The sequence below is a fragment of the Pongo pygmaeus genome, chromosome 14, assembly GCF_028885625.2.
Source record: "Pongo pygmaeus isolate AG05252 chromosome 14, NHGRI_mPonPyg2-v2.0_pri, whole genome shotgun sequence".
Taxonomy (NCBI): Eukaryota; Metazoa; Chordata; class Mammalia; order Primates; family Hominidae; genus Pongo; species Pongo pygmaeus.
Window position 1 is genome coordinate 34,699,546 of NC_072387.2, and position 17,490 is coordinate 34,717,035.

General features: G+C 39.3%; 1 protein-coding gene across 22 annotated transcripts in view; it reads right to left on the reverse strand.

Annotated features, from left to right (window-relative positions):
• RNF6 (ring finger protein 6) overlaps positions 1-16,512 on the reverse strand; it is a 182,376-nt gene extending 165,864 nt beyond the window's left edge. For 5 of the 22 annotated variants that reach the window (XR_010123491.1, XR_008493300.2, XR_008493302.2 and 2 more), the window contains exons 1-5: positions 15,942-16,035; positions 14,170-14,252; positions 12,383-12,593; positions 11,438-11,533; positions 8,390-8,508 (exon numbers count right to left, since the gene is read on the reverse strand). Coding sequence is in view for 16 of the 22 variants with exons in the window: in XM_054446087.2 (XP_054302062.2) it covers positions 8,390-8,508; positions 11,438-11,533; positions 12,383-12,575 (408 nt within the window). In the remaining 6 variants the exon portion in view is untranslated. Of the gene's footprint in view, positions 1-5,690; positions 8,509-11,437; positions 11,534-12,382; positions 12,594-14,169; positions 14,253-14,435 lie in introns of those variants that run through there. The other 17 variants (XR_008493304.2, XM_063650665.1, XM_054446085.2 and 14 more) reach the window with 14 other exon arrangements.
• Between the last annotated feature and the right edge of the window lie 978 nt (positions 16,513-17,490).

The window sequence follows — 17,490 nt, forward strand, 5'->3', positions numbered from 1 at the left end:
AGGTTGGCCCTGGAGAGGAGGAGGGCAAGATGAGGACTTGCAGGAGTGACACCCGAGGTGACAGTTAAAGGACAAGCAGGAATTAACCAGAGAGGCAAGAGGGGAAAGGCCACTTTAGGAAGAGAGAACAGCATGGGCAAAAAAAAAAAAAAAAGTATGAAAGGCAAGATGAGACACCCTGCGAGGGACTGGAAAAGAGATTGGAAAAGATAGGCAGAGGCCAAAATATGAAGAATCTTGTGTGCTATTCTAAGAACAGTAGGAAATTAACAGGGACAGCTGAGGAGTGACAAGTCGAAATGAGGCTTGTAGAAAAATTACACTGGAATAATTGGAAACAGAATATGAGACTACTTGAGAGATGATGGCAAGAATCTATGTGAGAAATAGTGACAACCCTAAGACAATAAAAATGAAAATAACAAGTATTCCGAAGGATGCAGGTTGATTCATTGGGTAGGAGGAATGAGGAAGAAGTCTGGGTTCCTATTTGTTCCCTTCTTAGCCCTTTAGCGCTTGACTAGCCATCAAACACACACCACATCAAAGCAGCCGGCCAGCTCAGATATGGGAAACTGCTGGTCTGAACTTTTGGCTTCATCTCCAAGCCCTCCTGTTCTGACAACATCCTATTTAAACTGAGTTCTCAACCTATAAGGCTTATCAGTGTCTTGGTCACAGTTTCATACTTGACCCTTGACTACACCAGTGCCATGAATATGGGGCACTCCTGCTACCCATTCTGGCCCCTTGGACCCATGCCAGCTAAGGCAGTCCCACCTGGCCTCCACACGGATGCAGAGCAGACTTTTCTGCCTGGCTTGAACTGGTGCATGGTAGACGCATTGGCTGTGCTAGGAAAAAGATGACGAGAAACCATTGTAGGGAAGATGATTACTTCCAGTCCAAATATGCTGAATTTGAGGTTCCAAAGGGACAACCTAGCAGACATTAACTAAGGCAATCACAAATGTGGTCCTAGAATTTAGGAGAATGTGCTGGAATGGAGAGGAAGATTTAGGTGTGTGCAGAAAAGAATTTATATGGTAGGCCTCAGGCTGGCCCTAGAAAGGCCTGTTTGCAAGGTTGGCTCTTAGCTGGCAGCTAGGAACTGGATTGGGGGAATATTCTCACTATTCCCGGAGAAGGGTGAACCACTGTGCCTAAACTGTTTGTGCAAACAATATAGATTTACACTGAACACCTGCTTTCCTCCTGGGAGTCTGGAATTTTGGTATGTGCTAGGCAGAGGGTGCCTGCATGACCAGCCCCCGGTAAAACTTTGGGCACTGAGTCTGTCACAAGCTTTTCTGGTAGACAACACTTCTCTCACGTAGCCACAGTTTGATGCTGGAGGAAGTAAGTGTGTCTTGTGTAACTGCTGGAACAGGACTCTTGGAAGCTTACCTGGATTTCTCTAGACTTTGTCCCATGCACCTTTCTCCTCTGCTGACTGTGCTAATATCTTTTCCCTGTAATAAATCTTGGCTGTGAACATAACTATATGCAGATTCCTATGAGTTCTTTTAGTGAATCACTAAATTTGGAGGTGGTCTTGGAGACCCCCAACACAGAGATTTATCAGGAACACCTAGTCATTCAGTGCTGGGAATAAAACCTAAGTGGACCCCTCCCAAGCTACATGGTTGCAATGGACTGGCCACATAATCTGATCCCAATTGGTTGGAGTAAAGAAGGTCATGCTGCTCGATCCTACAGATAAAAATGAAGATGCCTTCTATCGTAAAATGCGCTGGTCTGAAATGCAATGAAAGGACAAGGGTGACATTCAAGGGAAGATTAAAGAAAGACTCCTAACTATTCCAGAGGCAAACTCTATGTGGCTAAGAGTTAGAGTCATAGAGAGATCCTCTTGACAAAATGCTAAAAAAGAACAAACAAAGACCTAAAGGTTGTGAGGACCATGTCTATTCCTTTAGCAAATTGAGAACAGTACAAGATTTCTGGCATTGGATACAAGATCCTAAATAAAATTGTTAAGAAACTAGTTACAGTTTAAGGAAAGTGTATTGTCAAAAAGTCCCTAGCCTGTTGTACAGAGACCTGTGACTGTCTAGCATTATGGTAGACCCTGAACCAAGCCCCAACATTGAAGTGCTAAGATCAAAGCCATTCACTAGCATCTCCTCAAACACCTGCCTGCCATCACCACCACAAGCACCAGTAGGAAATCCTCCCTTGGTGCCTTTTCTGAAGGTGGCCCCAACAATTTATTCTACATCCAGAGAAGTGAGGCAACAAAGAGAATGCTCATGAGACTCATTGTTTCTATCATTCATCCTGCTAAGCTTGCTCAGCAAGATATGCTATTATATAATCTGTACCACTAATCAATGTATGGCACTTCTTTCCCCGTTTTTCGTTTGATTTTTATTCCATTTCACTGTATCGGGTAGGCAGGAGAAGCTACTTTTATCATTTATGCCATAATCTGCAGAATGGTGAGAAGTCACAAACCTGATCAGATCCAAGCTAATGGAGGAATTGACACTACCTAGAAAACCTGAACTCAGAAGGGCTAAATTCTGTCACTTCACAGTACAGAAGCTGTATGTGATTTTGGATTGTTACCCAGTGGGGAGAAGGTGAGCACATTTGGAATTGCACAGAAGGTGGCTGGATTAGGATTAAGTAGGAGCATTTTTACAATTAAATGTGTGAGAAGATGTGATTGATTGATATATATATATATATATATACTGGGCAGCCAAGCAATTACTCCATCTTCAAATAAGACATTAACACAATAGAGGAAAAATATGTCTGAAAGTCATTATTTTCCAGAAGAAACGTGAAGTTCTTTTTAAAAAGGAATAAAAAATATATAGGGGCCAACTCAGAGTCTTCAGAGATTTAATACTCAAACAAAACTTGCTGAAATTATGGATCTCCAATGATCAAAAGGGCAAATATATTCAGGGACTAACACACTCATACTCACTGAAAATAACTCGCAATCTGTCTCTAGAGACTAAAGAAAAAATCACCACTGACAGCCATCATCATCTTTTGAAACGTGGGATGATGTTCTCAACGATAAATGAATCTGGCTTCCTGGGAAATCATCTCCTAATACAGATACGCCAGCTCTCTGATTTCCAGTGTTGCACAGGACTGAGACCCCAAGTGAGCTACCTACTACTGCAAAGGGAATTAACACCCTGGCTTTCACGTAAAGTGCTGTTTCTAGTTTCTCCTCCCCTGGCCACAGATTATTCCGATGGAGAGATTCAGGAAGATTAAAAGTTCATTAGATGTTCTTGTCTGGGAGTGATATACATGAAAATGCCTCAGACTGAGCTTGTCAACTCTGTCCCTTAATGCAGCATCTTCAGATGCCTCATTCATCTCTTTCCTGAATTCATCTTTATAATACAGATTCTATTATATCTTTTAGGGGCAACCCTTCTCCTCCATTCATGAGACAGAAGGATGTATTTGCATATGGAAATTAGGGTAATCAGACATATGATAGAACAAAGTTGTAAAATTAGAAAAATATCTTTAGGAGGAATTAAATTAGACTGAAAACTTCCCAAGGCATTTCTACTTCTCCAGAATGCAGCATAGCAGGAAAAGCAGGAGGTTTGGAGGCAAATAGCCATGTGATTGACTCCCCAAACTCTGCCAATTACTAAGTTAGGTAGCAAAAATACTTAAAGGAGAGCTTCAGAGGTTTAAATTATGAATTCATGTTAAATACTGAAAGGAAAATAACCTCGTAAGAGTGATAATTAAGTAAGGGTCATAATGCTGGCTGAAACTAAAAAAACCTAGGAAAGGAGAAAACAGGGTAAAAGGATGTAACTATGTGAGAGGGCGGCTGGAAGCTGGCAATCTAGAAATAGAAGTTTGCCAGACAGCCACACTACAAAGAACAAGCTCTACGGACCTGACATGGAACGTAATATTCAAATGAAGAATTTCTAACTATTTGTTCTTCTCTATATTGGAATCACAAAGGGTATAATCATTGCGAAATAGAAGCTATAAATAGATTAGTGGGCCTTTGTATTTGTCATCAGCCTTGTTTATTGGGAAATGAATGAAAATATTAAAGAATATCCTTTTTTATTCCCAACTGGGTTATCAATTTACAAAATTCATTAAGCTGTACTGCTGCCTTCAGGGAATTTTCCATACAAAACACAATCTACTTCTCTTTCAAATGCCTATATGGGATTTCTTTCCATGCTAGTAACATTATCATGTCTTGCAAAGGACTAAGTCAATCAATATGCCTTTATTTTTTCTGTATCCTTACTTTTTTCATTCCCCCCTTCCTTTGTCCTCCTCCTAATTTTCCTTTTGCATCAGGCCCAGGGAGGTAGAACTTCCTGAGGAATATCCCATATAAGAAATAAATGGACCAGGCGTGGTGGCTCATGCCTATAATCCCAGCACTTTGGGAGGTCAAGGTGGGCAGATCAGGAGGTCAGGAGTTCCAGACCAGCCTGGCCAACATGGTGAAACCCTGTCTCTACTAAAAATACAAAAAATTCGCCGGGCATGGTGGCGCACGTCTGTAATCCCTGCTACTCCAGAGGCTGAGGCAGGAGAATTGCTTGAACCCGGGAGGCAGAGGTTGCAATGAGCCGAGATCACACCACTGCACTCAAGCCTGGGCAACAGAGTGAGACTCTGTCTCAAAAAAAAATAAAAATAAAAATAAAAATAAAAACGCTGGATTTAGTCTCTCATACTGGGGGCAAATTGTAACACTAAAATAAGTGAGATGTGTGAATTAAGCTATGTTCAAGATGTTTAAATTGGCATACCTTGTAACTAATTTGTGCTAGCTCTCCCTCCTCCACCTAGGTGATTCTCTCTTCCACCTCTTCATACTAAACTAGAGACCAAACGTCTTTTTTAAAAAACCAATATTTTTACAACGTTCTCTTTCCTTTCAGTTTCATTGCCACCATTCTAGGTTAGATAAGTGATGACAACTGGTAATAAAAATAATGATGTCTTTTATCACAATAGTTCTCTTATTGGTTTCTTTGCTTCCCATCTCTCTCCATTCCATTGTGTTCTATATGCTGTAGTAGACCCATCCTCCTGGGCCATGAAAAATGATCCTACCCTATGCCACTACAATCAAGAGACATCTAACATCTCTATAAGGTAAGATAAAAAGTCCTTAGTTTGCTATGAAAAGCCTTCAAATCTGATTGAAATCAACCTTCCCAGTCTTAGATCCTCAAACTGACCTACATAAATAATTTACTCCAAATAAAGTCACAACTTTTATGAAAACCTTTTACTCCATGCGTTAAATGCACTCCTTAACATTCCTGGGCATGCATCTAACCTAATGAATTGAACACAGTCACCAGTCAGAAAGGAAAATTAAATGTGGAGATATTTCTAAATCTCACAGAATCTGGCCTAAGTACTGTTCTTGTGATTTTGCCCAAGCAGTATCACCACAAGAAAACCCTGTCATATATTAATAAACAAATATGAAAGTAAGAATAATAATTCACTTAATCAATTGATTTTCAGTTTCTAAGAGCAAATATGTCTTTTCCATGAAGCCAGGGACTTTTATCTGTCGTCTGGGAAATACTCTATCCTATAACACTGCCTGGCATCTAGTATGAAATATTAGTGGGGGGTGAATAAACCACAGTGGAACAACAGAAAAAAATAGTTCACATACAGTCTTTGTTTTAATGTTTATTGGTAGAAACAGATCTTCAATGCGCACTTTGTGTTTATATAAACTCTACATTCTCTTAAAGATTTTTCTTTTGTTTTCATTGGAGATTTTTAGCCTCCAAGTGAACTTAACATATTATCTATGCATCTGATTCTTTATAGACTTTTAGATTTTAAAACTAAATTTGAGAAACCATGCATACTGTATACCTTATTTAATAATCCAAAGAATTGTTTGCACTTTCAAAAAAGTTACAGAAAGGCTGAACACAAGTTAAATAACCTATATGATCTAAATTTTCCATTTCTGAATACTTTTTCAGTATTATATATTGCTTGCTGTCTAATAAGTTAGATTGTCAGAGACGCTTCAGTAAATTATCTCTACTTTAAAATTATATCTGAATCCCCTTTCTCTGAGATGATCTTGCCAATATTAAACATTGTGCCATATGCAGTATTAGCCCAAAAGCTTAAATAAGAACCAAACTTGTAGACTGAATATTTTAACCTTAAAATTATATACCTATATATACACCTATGGTATGCTGCATATTAAATTTAACATTTCAAGTAACATATATATAGCAAACATTCAGCCAAATACTCTTTCATGAAAAGATACTGTCCTTAAAAAAAAAAGTTAATGAAAAGCTTATTTAGACACAAATGTCTAGATATAAGTACTAAGCCTATGAAACTTGAAACTAAAGTCTGCTGTACTATTAAGAAAAAGAAGATTGAGTCTTAACCTACTGAATTGTGCAGATACAAAAGTGCTTAGCATGACAAAATTACCAAAATAAAAACATTTTAGAGGTTATTTGGTTCTAGCAATATTAACTATTCTGTATTTCTGGATAATTTAACATTTGTATTTTAAATTTTATATAAATTTCTTTTTAACAAGTTTAAAAAAGCACACAAAAAATAGTTCAAACTATATATAATCTGTTATTTTTCATCCTGGTTAGCTAATCACAAATAACTCAGCAAAACAATGCTTGAACATTCAGTTCTACTAAAAAACGGTATTTGAGTAGATCCCATCACCTTACCCATTGTTTGCTATGTTGGACCCTAAAACAGGCTGCCGACAGATCGGACAAGTGCAATTCTCTGAGAGCCATCGGTCAATACAATGAATGTGAAATTCATGCATGCAAGGTAATTGCCTGAGCTTGTTTCCAGTTACGTAGTCACTGATACAAACACTACAGATTTTACCTAGTTCACTATCAATACTGTTATGCTCATAGTGCCGGGTGGAAAGATTGTCAATCTGCTCCTTGGTTAAACCACGTATTCGATCATCATCATCACTTTCATTTAGCAAAAAAAAGTGAGCAAGGTGAAGAATAGGTAGTGTTCCAGTTTCAACTAAATTGTTTGAATCTCGCAACTGCCTGCCACCCCTATTGTCACTGTTTCGAGTATGAGGCTGGGTGGTCTCGTTTTCACCATGCATTTCAGTGCTGTCTCCTTGGGCCTGCCTGTCTTGAGAGGAACCTTCCCTGTGCTGGCTCCTGTTGTTAACTGTACCTAAGTTACTCAGTTCTGAGTGCATATCTGGTAAATGCTGGCCATTTCTCTGAAGCTCTGACTCAGAATCAGCCTCCATTAGAGAACTCAGTTCTCCAAACCCAGTCATGATCTGCCTTAAAATTGACCGAAGAGCCACTGATGATGGCTCAACAAGCTCATTCTCAGAAATCCTACGAAGAGGAACTGTTATGGTACTAACATAGGTTCGAATACCTGACCGCTCTAAACGAGAAATGGTTCGGCGAAAGCCCCCACTATTGCTTTCAATAGTGACTGTATTTTCTGCTAGCCCTACTCTGGATCGAGTTCTATTTGCAATACTATCCCGATCTCTATTTTCTCCAGGACGGATCCTTCTCACTTGAAGGTCCAGTGTGATTGTTGGATGTCGTCGTACAGCAGTTGAGGATCTGCTGGATTCTTCTCCTTCTTCTACTGTTATTCTTGACACAAGCCTTGAATTAGAGAATGGGGTATATGCAGTACCTCTGCGTTCTCGTTCTCTATCTTGCTCTAAAAAGACTCGAGTTCTACCTCTCCTCCTAACAGATCTTCTAGTGGTTTGCTGTACTGGTCTACTTTCCCTTTGGGAATTATGATAAACAGTGCCACTCTGTCTCTGAATTGGTGAACGGCTTCGACTACTGAAAGTAGATCGCAATCTTATTGGCTCTAATCTTTGGTTTGTATTCCTCACTGTAACATTACTTCTAGCCCCATTTTCCCAAACATGTGCTGCTCCAAACCGTTGCCCCTCCCTTTGCCTGAGTTCACTACCACCTGATTGGTTTGTGTGACTACTGAAATTAGTGCGTGAAGCGTTAGCTCGAGGAATGCCAGCTGCTCCCCCAATTCCATTTCTTAACCTTCCCAATGTTGAGAAAGATCCTTCAGCTGGATTTTGCCCCCTTGAAGCAAGCCTAGTCCTTGGAATGTTGGAACTACTACCATTGAAATTCACTGAGGTTTGGCTTCTTGTTCGCCTAGCCACAGGACTAGTTGACCTTTGTTGCCTATTTGCAGTATGATCTCTGTTACTATCTGAAAGTGGAATGTCTGTATAATCTTCTCCATGAATTTCAAATCCTCTATTTTCATGATTTACGTGGATTTCCAAACTAAACCGAAACTCTCCACTGTTCGGGTTTGTTCGACTCACAGCTCTCCAAGTTTGGTTCCCATTTTGTCCACTTCGAGTTGCATTTCCTGTGCGCCGAAAGGTGTTCAACCATTCTAGAAGAGAATCTTCATGTGAACTTTCTCTAGGGACTTCTGAGTCTAGAAAGCAAAGCAAATCAACTTAAGATCAATTCCTAAGACACACCTTACAGCTTTATTGAAAACTTGTAAGAAAAACAAAGTTTGTAATAAATTAAAGAATATCTGGATTTTAATGAAAGATGGCAAAAAGACAACTTTCTAAAAAAAAAGTATATCTACTATAAGCATATTATAAAAATTAAATTACTATTTACATAGTTACAAAGCTTTAAATACGATTTATGCAACGCTATGGAGAAATCCTCATTCTTACTTTCTATCTGCCCATTACTAGCAAAATACTAAGGCAAATGAGAAACATATCCACTACCAAAATTTTACATTTAAATTGCTTTATCAATATGTAATATCAATAAAATACAAAGACAAACTTTATGTAAAATTTGTCCTGTATTTGTGGAATCTTTCTGGAAAAGCCAACTCAGTCATTTTTGCAACGAGGTATTTTCTGTGATCTTAGAAATTTTTCCTATTTCTCAGGTGCTGCCAAAAATGCACACATCAAGAAATGCGAGTTTCTGAATGTAACATTGAAACCACATTACTGTACTTGTCTTTGTGTGAAGCTGAGAAACCAGGCAAGTTACTTAAGGTCTCTATGGCTGATCCCTGTCTATAAACTGGAGATAATAATAAAATCAATCTCACAGGGTTATCCTGAGGATAAAATAAGATGCTCTATATAACATAATTAGCATAATATCTGGCACATAAAAAGCCACCCCATAAATGTTAGCTGTTATACATAATAAAATACATTTTCTATTCATTTAGAACGTAAGCTCCAGGAAAACAAAGATTTTTGTAGTTTTAGTCACTGCTACATCTCCAGCCTCTACAGCAGTATCTAGTATAAATCAGACTTTCGATTAATATTGCTCAATTAATCAATTTAGAAATAAATGTGTTGCCCATAAACTTCTTTGACTAAGATACTGCCACTGTGCCAAGCTTAAATTTTCCATTTATAACCAGTAGAGATTATATAAAGTACAAAACTTAATAAAAGCATCAACACATTAACTACACAAACTTCAACTTTAAAGTTTGTTCTACTCAAAAATAGCTATTATAGGCCGGGCGCGGTGGCTCACATCTGTAATCCCAGCACTTTGGGAGGCTGAGGCAGGCGGATCAAGAAGTCAGGAGTTCGAGACCAGCCTGACCGACATGGTAAAAACTCGTTTCTACTAAAAATATAAAGAAATTAGCCAGGCATGGTGGCGTGCGCCTGTAATCCCAGCTACTCAGGAGGCTGAGGCAGGAGAATTGCTTGAACCCAGGAGGCAGAGGTTGCAGTGAGCCAAGATTGTGCCACTGTACCACAGCCTAGGTGACAGAGCAGGACTCCGTCTCAATAAATAAATAAATAAATAAATAAATAAAATAGCTATTATATGACATCATTCTGATTTCATTTCATTCCTGCAATCTCTCTCGTAAGACTTTTTTAAATGCTTAAGTTGAAGCTATTAATCAGCTGTTGATGCCAATAAAATAAACAGCAACTGAGCCATATTCCAGAGATGATGAGCTATTTTATATTTGATGAGTACATTTGCCACTGAAACATATTCAAAAGATCAGTATTAATTATTGCATCTATATAGTACAACTTACATATCTAAACACAAAGAATAAAATGTGTTAATGTCCACTTCCCATTTGTTTGGAAAAAGAATGAGTAAAAGGCAGGTGAACATGAATTATTTTAAACGCTACTTCCTTCTTTGATTAACATTTGATTAAGTGTAGTGATGATGGTGCATGTGAAAGAGTTTGCCAAGTACCTACTCAAAGCTACCCTACTCTTCTTCCATTGTAAAAGCATCGGAAATTGGCTCGTGGACAGCCTGGCAGTTAGGTATGGCCATGAGACTAAGTTCTCATGAATGGAATGGGAGAGTAAGCGATACATCCTACTCTCAGGCTAGTGCGTGGACCTCCTTCCTACCAGCTAGAACCTAGATATGGTTGCGACTTACCTTGACCATACAAATGGTACCCTGGAGCAGTGATGCCCCATAAAACTTTCTGAAGTAATGAGTATGTTCTGTATTTGTGCTGTCCAATACAGAAGCCACTAGCCAAATGTGACTATTAAGCACCTGAATGTGGCTAGTATGAATGACGAGCTAAATTTTAAATTTTATTTAATTTTAATTAATTTCCATTTAAATAGTCACATGTGGCTAGCAGCTACTGTACTGAACAGCACAGTTGTAGAACCATTCAGTTAGCTGAGTGGGTTCCAAGAGGATTTCCTTCCCTGGACTGTTAATGTATGTAAGAAACTTCTAGCTTATTGAGCCATTGCATTTTGGGGTTTTTCTATAGACTTCATGGTAGCTAATACAATGATTTTGATATAATATGTGAAACTATTAATAAATACCTCTGAGGAGGGAAGTAGAACTGGTTAAGAGGAACACAAAAGTGGCTTTTCCTTTTAACTCTACGTACTTCATTTAGTTTGAAGTTCTTTTACAGTACTTTCCTTATAAGAACTTTTTATATGTAAACCATCAAACAGAACAAAGAAACAAAAACAGGTTTCCTAACTTACACGGTTCCTAACTTACACGGTTCTGTATATAAATTTTTAGAAGCTGAGTAATGTCACTTTAGAAAAAGTAACGTGTACATTCCACGATTAAAAAGAAGCATGCTGGGAATTAACTTAATTGTATATTATTACATAAAGCTCTCTGAAGGCAATCTGTGTGTTTAAGACATCTTTGCATTCATTCCTCTGTCCTATACTGCTTAACCATACTGCTTTACCACACATATACATATTATCTGAATGAGTATCACATTAAAACTGGAAAAAATTGAAGACAAACATACTATATAAGGTCTAAGAATTTCATTTCTGCAAGTGCTCCAATCAAGCCTGTTCCTTATGGAAAGGACTCCATAGTACCTCTGTAATTCGTTCCATCTCTGAAGTCAGGCTGAGATGCTAGTTGTTCCTTGACGCCATCTAACCGCTGTTGCAGTTCTTCTGATGTTATTTCTCCTAAAACAATGAAAAACTGCTCATTTAAGAATTCTGAATTAAGTTTTATGAGACCTCATGAAGGGTAAGACTAATCTTTAGTAACCTATAGAAGACAAATGTCTTATTACTTTCATATGTTCTGTAAATTGAAGACAGTTAAAAATACTCAACTGGGACAAATGTGCATCAATTCGGTTGTGCTTCATTTATTAATCTTTTATTAAAAAGTATTAAAATAAGATTTAATTTGAATAGTTGGTAAAGTGCTGCCAGTTGATACACTTAGGAATCTATAAGCTATAACTGTGGATTTTTGTCAGTTAAAAAGAAATTAAGGGAGCATTTATAGAGAAAACTTCAAATATTTACTTGAATTTTATCCCCATTACTTCATTATATGGGTCATCAATATACAAACACACAATATATAAACATACAAATTTCCATTAGTTCATTTGTAAAAACTTTATGGAACACATTGGGCTTTGGGGGGAGCTATTAATTCAGCTGAATAAATAAATTATAATACCCCAAATGAGTTCAAATTGGGTTTTAAGTCATATTTTATTTGTATAAAAATTACAAATAGGACCATATATGTAAATACTTAACACCATTATGTACATTAACCTGTTTCTTAGTTTGGCATTTGTATAATAATGCTCCATGTCCCCTATTTTCACCTTATAAAATACAGAAGCCAGTGATTTTCTACTTTATTATACTAAAAAGTTCTTAAACTCACAAAAACAATATACTATATTTTCATAAAGAGAAGCAGGGAAAAAAATACCAATTCTCCTTATCTTGAAATCCTTCCCTCCAAATTATGAAAAAAGGGTGTTTCCTTTTTTACCCATCTCTTACCAGGGGTGCCTAAAAGATTATGGTCTCTCATAAGCCGATAATCTTCATCATTGAGTTCATTAATAAACTGATAATAGGCCTCTTCTCTGTGGAGACGCTCTTGCTGCCATCTTCTCTCATTTTCATGATGATTATGGTCTTGAGATAAGGTTTCTTCACTGCCACCATCTGATCTCGATCTAGACTGATTCATCCTGAGATTCCTGGCTTTCTGTTCAAACAATATAAACAACATTCAAGGTGTTAAGTCATGGACCACATTTGGCTTTGTATTTTTAACTTGCAGTTTTTCTTAATTTTTAAATGTTGTCCCCTACCCAAATACTGTATTTGCCAAATCTTGCAATGAGAACCTTACATATAAAATGAAAAACAGCTTCTAGGAAATACAACACAATTAGCACTTACTTCTTTGCCTAAAGCCATTAAGTCAGACTGGATTTGGGTTTACCACACAATGCTCATGCCTGAATACCATAGTGATTATCTCATTTTTGACCATGTTGACGATCTGGAAAAGTTGATCCAGAAGTCCTCATTTATGTTTCAGTATCTGGGTACTTCACATTAATTACAAATTTTAGGCTTGAATTATGCACATTCTTCACTTAATGAGCAAAGGGATACTGGGATGATATAATTTACATTTGTTTTCAGCAAGGTATTCTTTCCAAAATAAGGCTCATGAATGTAATATTATCCCCCACTGCACTTTGTTGAGGTGAAAATCATTTAGCCTAATTAATATCTACTGAACAGACTGGGAGGTGGTCTCTTATTAAAGCCTACCAGGAAGACTTTGAAACCCAACAGGAAACAAGACATCATGTATGGCTCAAGGATTGTGAAAGTGCATCAGAGCACTTTGTATCTCCCCATACAAGCCTCATCCTTAAGCCTGGAATGGTTAGTCCCAGGAGTTTCAGAATGCCAGTGAAACTTCCTGACTTTGCCTAAGAAAACGCTATTTTTGGATTATATTTAAATGTCACTCCTGAGCAGCTCACTTTTAAATTACAAGGAAATCAAGAGAGAAAGATGTTTGTTTCATAAATATTTTAGAATTTCTTAAATACATCTATTCAGTAAGTCACACTAAAGCAATGGTTCTCAAACTCACTTAAGGATATTTTTAAAAATCCAGATGCCCAAATCTCATCCCCAATCCTTGATTAGAGTTTTCCAGGGTAGGACCAGGTTTGCTGTTAAGAGCTAATCTGGGTGTTCTGCACATGAAATAAACTATTCCTCGACAATTTCTGGCATGTCACTAAAGGGTATGAGTAATACAGCACCTGACTCAGTAGAGGCTGGAGGCTCAAATGGCTAGGCTACCAGTGAAGCAACTGTGCAACTCTGCCTCTCGAAATACACTAGGTGTTTAATAAGCAAGCTGCTTTAAATATAAGGTGAAATTAGCCTACAAGTCTAAAACACTGTAGAAGTAAGCAACTATTCAATTTCACCTGTAACACTAAATTACAAATTCAAGGATTTTTTTCACTGTGGTTATTTTATCATTTTGAACAAATGACCTAGTAACATTATCCACTCAAATACGAATTAACACTACTAAAAACTCAAGATTTCTATCTTCAGATTAAGACCATAATTAGCAAAGAGCATATTTCGTAGGTACAGCAATAATAGGATTTTTGTAATAAATAATTTTACAAGTTGAAGCCTATCATAAAATCAAGTTACCCTAATATTATTTAAAACTTAAGAGCTTCTCCTTAAAGGTAATTTTCTTATACAATTAATCACCATGAAAACAAAGCGAATACCTTATTTTCCTTTCAACACGCTTTTAACATATGTCATGGTATCCATCCTTCAATTGTTTGTGCCTCTTTTGAGAGCTGCCCATCTGAAGCAATAAAAGAGAGTTGAATAATTCAATAAACTGTCTCTTTAAAGGCCAGGAACCGGTGGTAGTCTCCCCACTCTGCTGCAAAGCCAAAGCAAATTCTCCAGTGGATTTTGTTAGACACATCTAGAAAATTAGATCCCCATACAATTAGGTCACGAAAACCTCCCGCAAGGCCCCTACCTTCCGCAACAAACTTAGGCCTTTCGTCCTACACTGTCACTGTTCCTGGGTTTACGCCTCCTCTCTCAAAGGCCTTCCTTCCTATCCCGTTCCCATTCGGATGTTATCAGGGTTAGGCGTCTCCGGCTTACTTCTAAACCTTGACTTTCTTGCCACCCCCGCCCTCCGTCCCGCTACTGGTTTCTTTCCCGGCCGTTGCGACGGAAGCTCGCGCCGGGGGACGAGCCCCACTACGATAAACAAAGTGGGCACAAGCGGCCCAACCAACCTCTTCCCAACCGAGCCTCAAGTAACGCTTCCCTTAGAGACCTAGATATCCACAAGGAAGCAGGTGATAGACGGTGCATCCCAACCAATCACCAGCCAGAGAAGCGCAATAAGAGGGCAGTTAACCAATCGGAGAAGAGATGGGTGGCTCGAAGGATGGCCTGCTTTCCCCGGCGTCTCCAGGAAGTAGTGGTGGGACCCAGATCTTTCCCTCGAGCCCACCTCTCTAGGTCTTGGGCCTTCGCCTCCTGCCCGGAAAACGTGTGCCGTGGGCGGCCGTTCTCTCGGGTGCTGGAGGCTGTGGTTGGGAGGCGGGATAGGCTTGCCGCCGCGCCTCCGGAGCCCGCTGTGCCCTCGAATTGGCCACTGAGGAGAGAAGCCGGAAGCCCGTGCTGCAGCGTGGGGTCGTCCAGCTGGAAGGGATACTCGGGAGGAGGAACGGCAGGCCCCAGTCCTTCTTTCCCGACAGCCACGCCGCCCACTCGGGGGAGGGGAGTCGCTCCGCAGCCGGCCCGGAGCTCGCCCGTGCGACTGAAAACTGCGTCCGTCGGGAGCTAGGGTGTCTGGCGTCCCGCGTTCCGCCCCTCTTGCGCAGCCCTTACAGTGCCTCCTCCTCGAGGCCAAATGCCCGGCCGCTCAGCGCTCGTGGCAGCCGCTTAGTCGCAGAGACACAGTCTGCTTTCCAGGCTTGGGAAGTCCCAGCACTTAACTCTGCGCGTCGGTGTCGCTTGTTTGCCAGCCAGACTATAAAGTGCACCCAACGGTGTATGCGTCTCTTTACTTCCGGGTGTAACATACTACCCAGCCAGGCACTTTCCCTTGCTGTGCGTTGGAACTTGGAAATTACAAACCCTAATGAATTCTGAAGTCTGTCTATCTCTATCTATCTGAGACAAGGTCTCATCCTGTCGCCCAGGCTGGAGTGCAGCGGAGCGATCGTAGCTCACTGCAGCCTCCAGCGATCCTCCCTCCTCATCCCAGTAGCTGGAACTACAGGCGCTTGCCACTAATTTCACATTTTTTCTTTTATAGAGACGGGGGTCTCGCTATGTTGCCCAGGCTGGTTTCGTACTCGGCCTCAAGCAATCCTCTCACCTCAGCAAAACGGGATTACAGGCATGAGGCACCGCACCCCACTATTATTTTGTGTTTTTTCACCTTCCCGCTAGGAAAGCAGTTTGAAACTCCCAACATTCCTCTCTGATTTTATTTCTGAGATGTGAGGCTTACTAAACTTACCTCACCATTAGTTAAGATGCTGAGTAGGTCTCTGTCTAACCTGGTATAGTCCCCTTTCCTGACATCCCTACCATCCTGATGACTTCATCACTGGAGAGTGCTCACAATGCCGCTACTTGTCATTCTTCCGTTTGTTCTTTCATTTCTGCATTAACTTTTGAGGAACTACCATATCCCCATTATTATGCTGGGCACCTGGATAACAAGCAAGATGCAGTCCTTAGCATCAGTGAGCTACCAGTGTAGTAAGGATCTATGGACAAGTGTTTAAAATAAGCATATGGATGTGGATACTAAAATGGAAATATATAAAACAGCCTAGAAAGCCCTTCCAGATCTTTCTGCTGCTTACATTTACAGGCTGATGTCTTGGCACTCCGAAACTGCTTGAAGTTCCGCCACAAGATGTGGGAACTCCTAAGCAACCCCCAACTCCACTTTTACCTAATTTCCTCTGTCTCCCAAAACTCAGCTCAGTTCTCATCTTTAAGGAATTTTTCCTGATACCTCTGAAGTAACACCCTTACCTCACCCTCCGGCCCCATATTTACACATAAAACTAGGCAAATGTCCCTTTTGGGGGCTCCCATACTCCCTCTATATATAACCCTATTTTAGCATGTATTCAGGTATTTAACAAATACTGAGTGTGACTATGTATTAGGTGCTGGTGATGACAGCCGTGAATCAGACCGTCATGTCCTCATAGAATGAAGTCCTTGCCCTCTTTTCCCATGGAAAAAGAGCCATTGAGCAAATACTTAAAATGATTTTCTGTTTTCAGGTCTTTACTACCTAGAGTCTGAACTCCTTAAGTGTGATCAAATGGTCTAATTCATTTTTGTAATCCCAGAACTTAGCACAGCACTTGGCAGAACATTCTCCTCGGCCTACTGCATAGATGAGCAGAGAAAAGTGCAATCTTTTGGCAAACGGGATTAATGCACATAGTACAACGACTTCAGCTATTGTGAACACACATCATAGAAAATAACAAGTAGAAATCATTTTTAATATCTGTGAATTTTGGAGAGTGCAATCAAATGCAGTAATCCAAGTGCAAATACTTTTTACATGTTGAGTGGAAAAGACATATGTGTCTCTTCCTATTTTTCCTATTTCCTATTATATACCCTAAGAATAAAAAAAAAACTATTATAAAAATGTCTAAATAAAAATCCAATCAAGTGATTTACCAGGTAGGAAGCTGCAGGTTTTTGTGAGTAGAGTCAGGTAATGTATGTAACTTGAATCCAACACCTTGCTTTAGTTTTTGTAGTCCAAGACAAAATGACTACAAAGAGGGGCTTAGATACAGCAGCTGGAACAGACAGATGAATCATTCTGGATATTTACTCCAGGTTTCGGAACCTGCCAAGGTCTCTGGTCTAATTAATTTCTGTTTATTGGATTGGTACCTGGCCTTCTTAGTGTGTATGCCTCATGTAACTCCTGGACTTTTTACAATTAGGAATAAAAAGGTGTAAAATAATTAAAACCATAACATTAAAAGGATTCTCTGTATGTCTGGTAAATTATGTACTTGTCA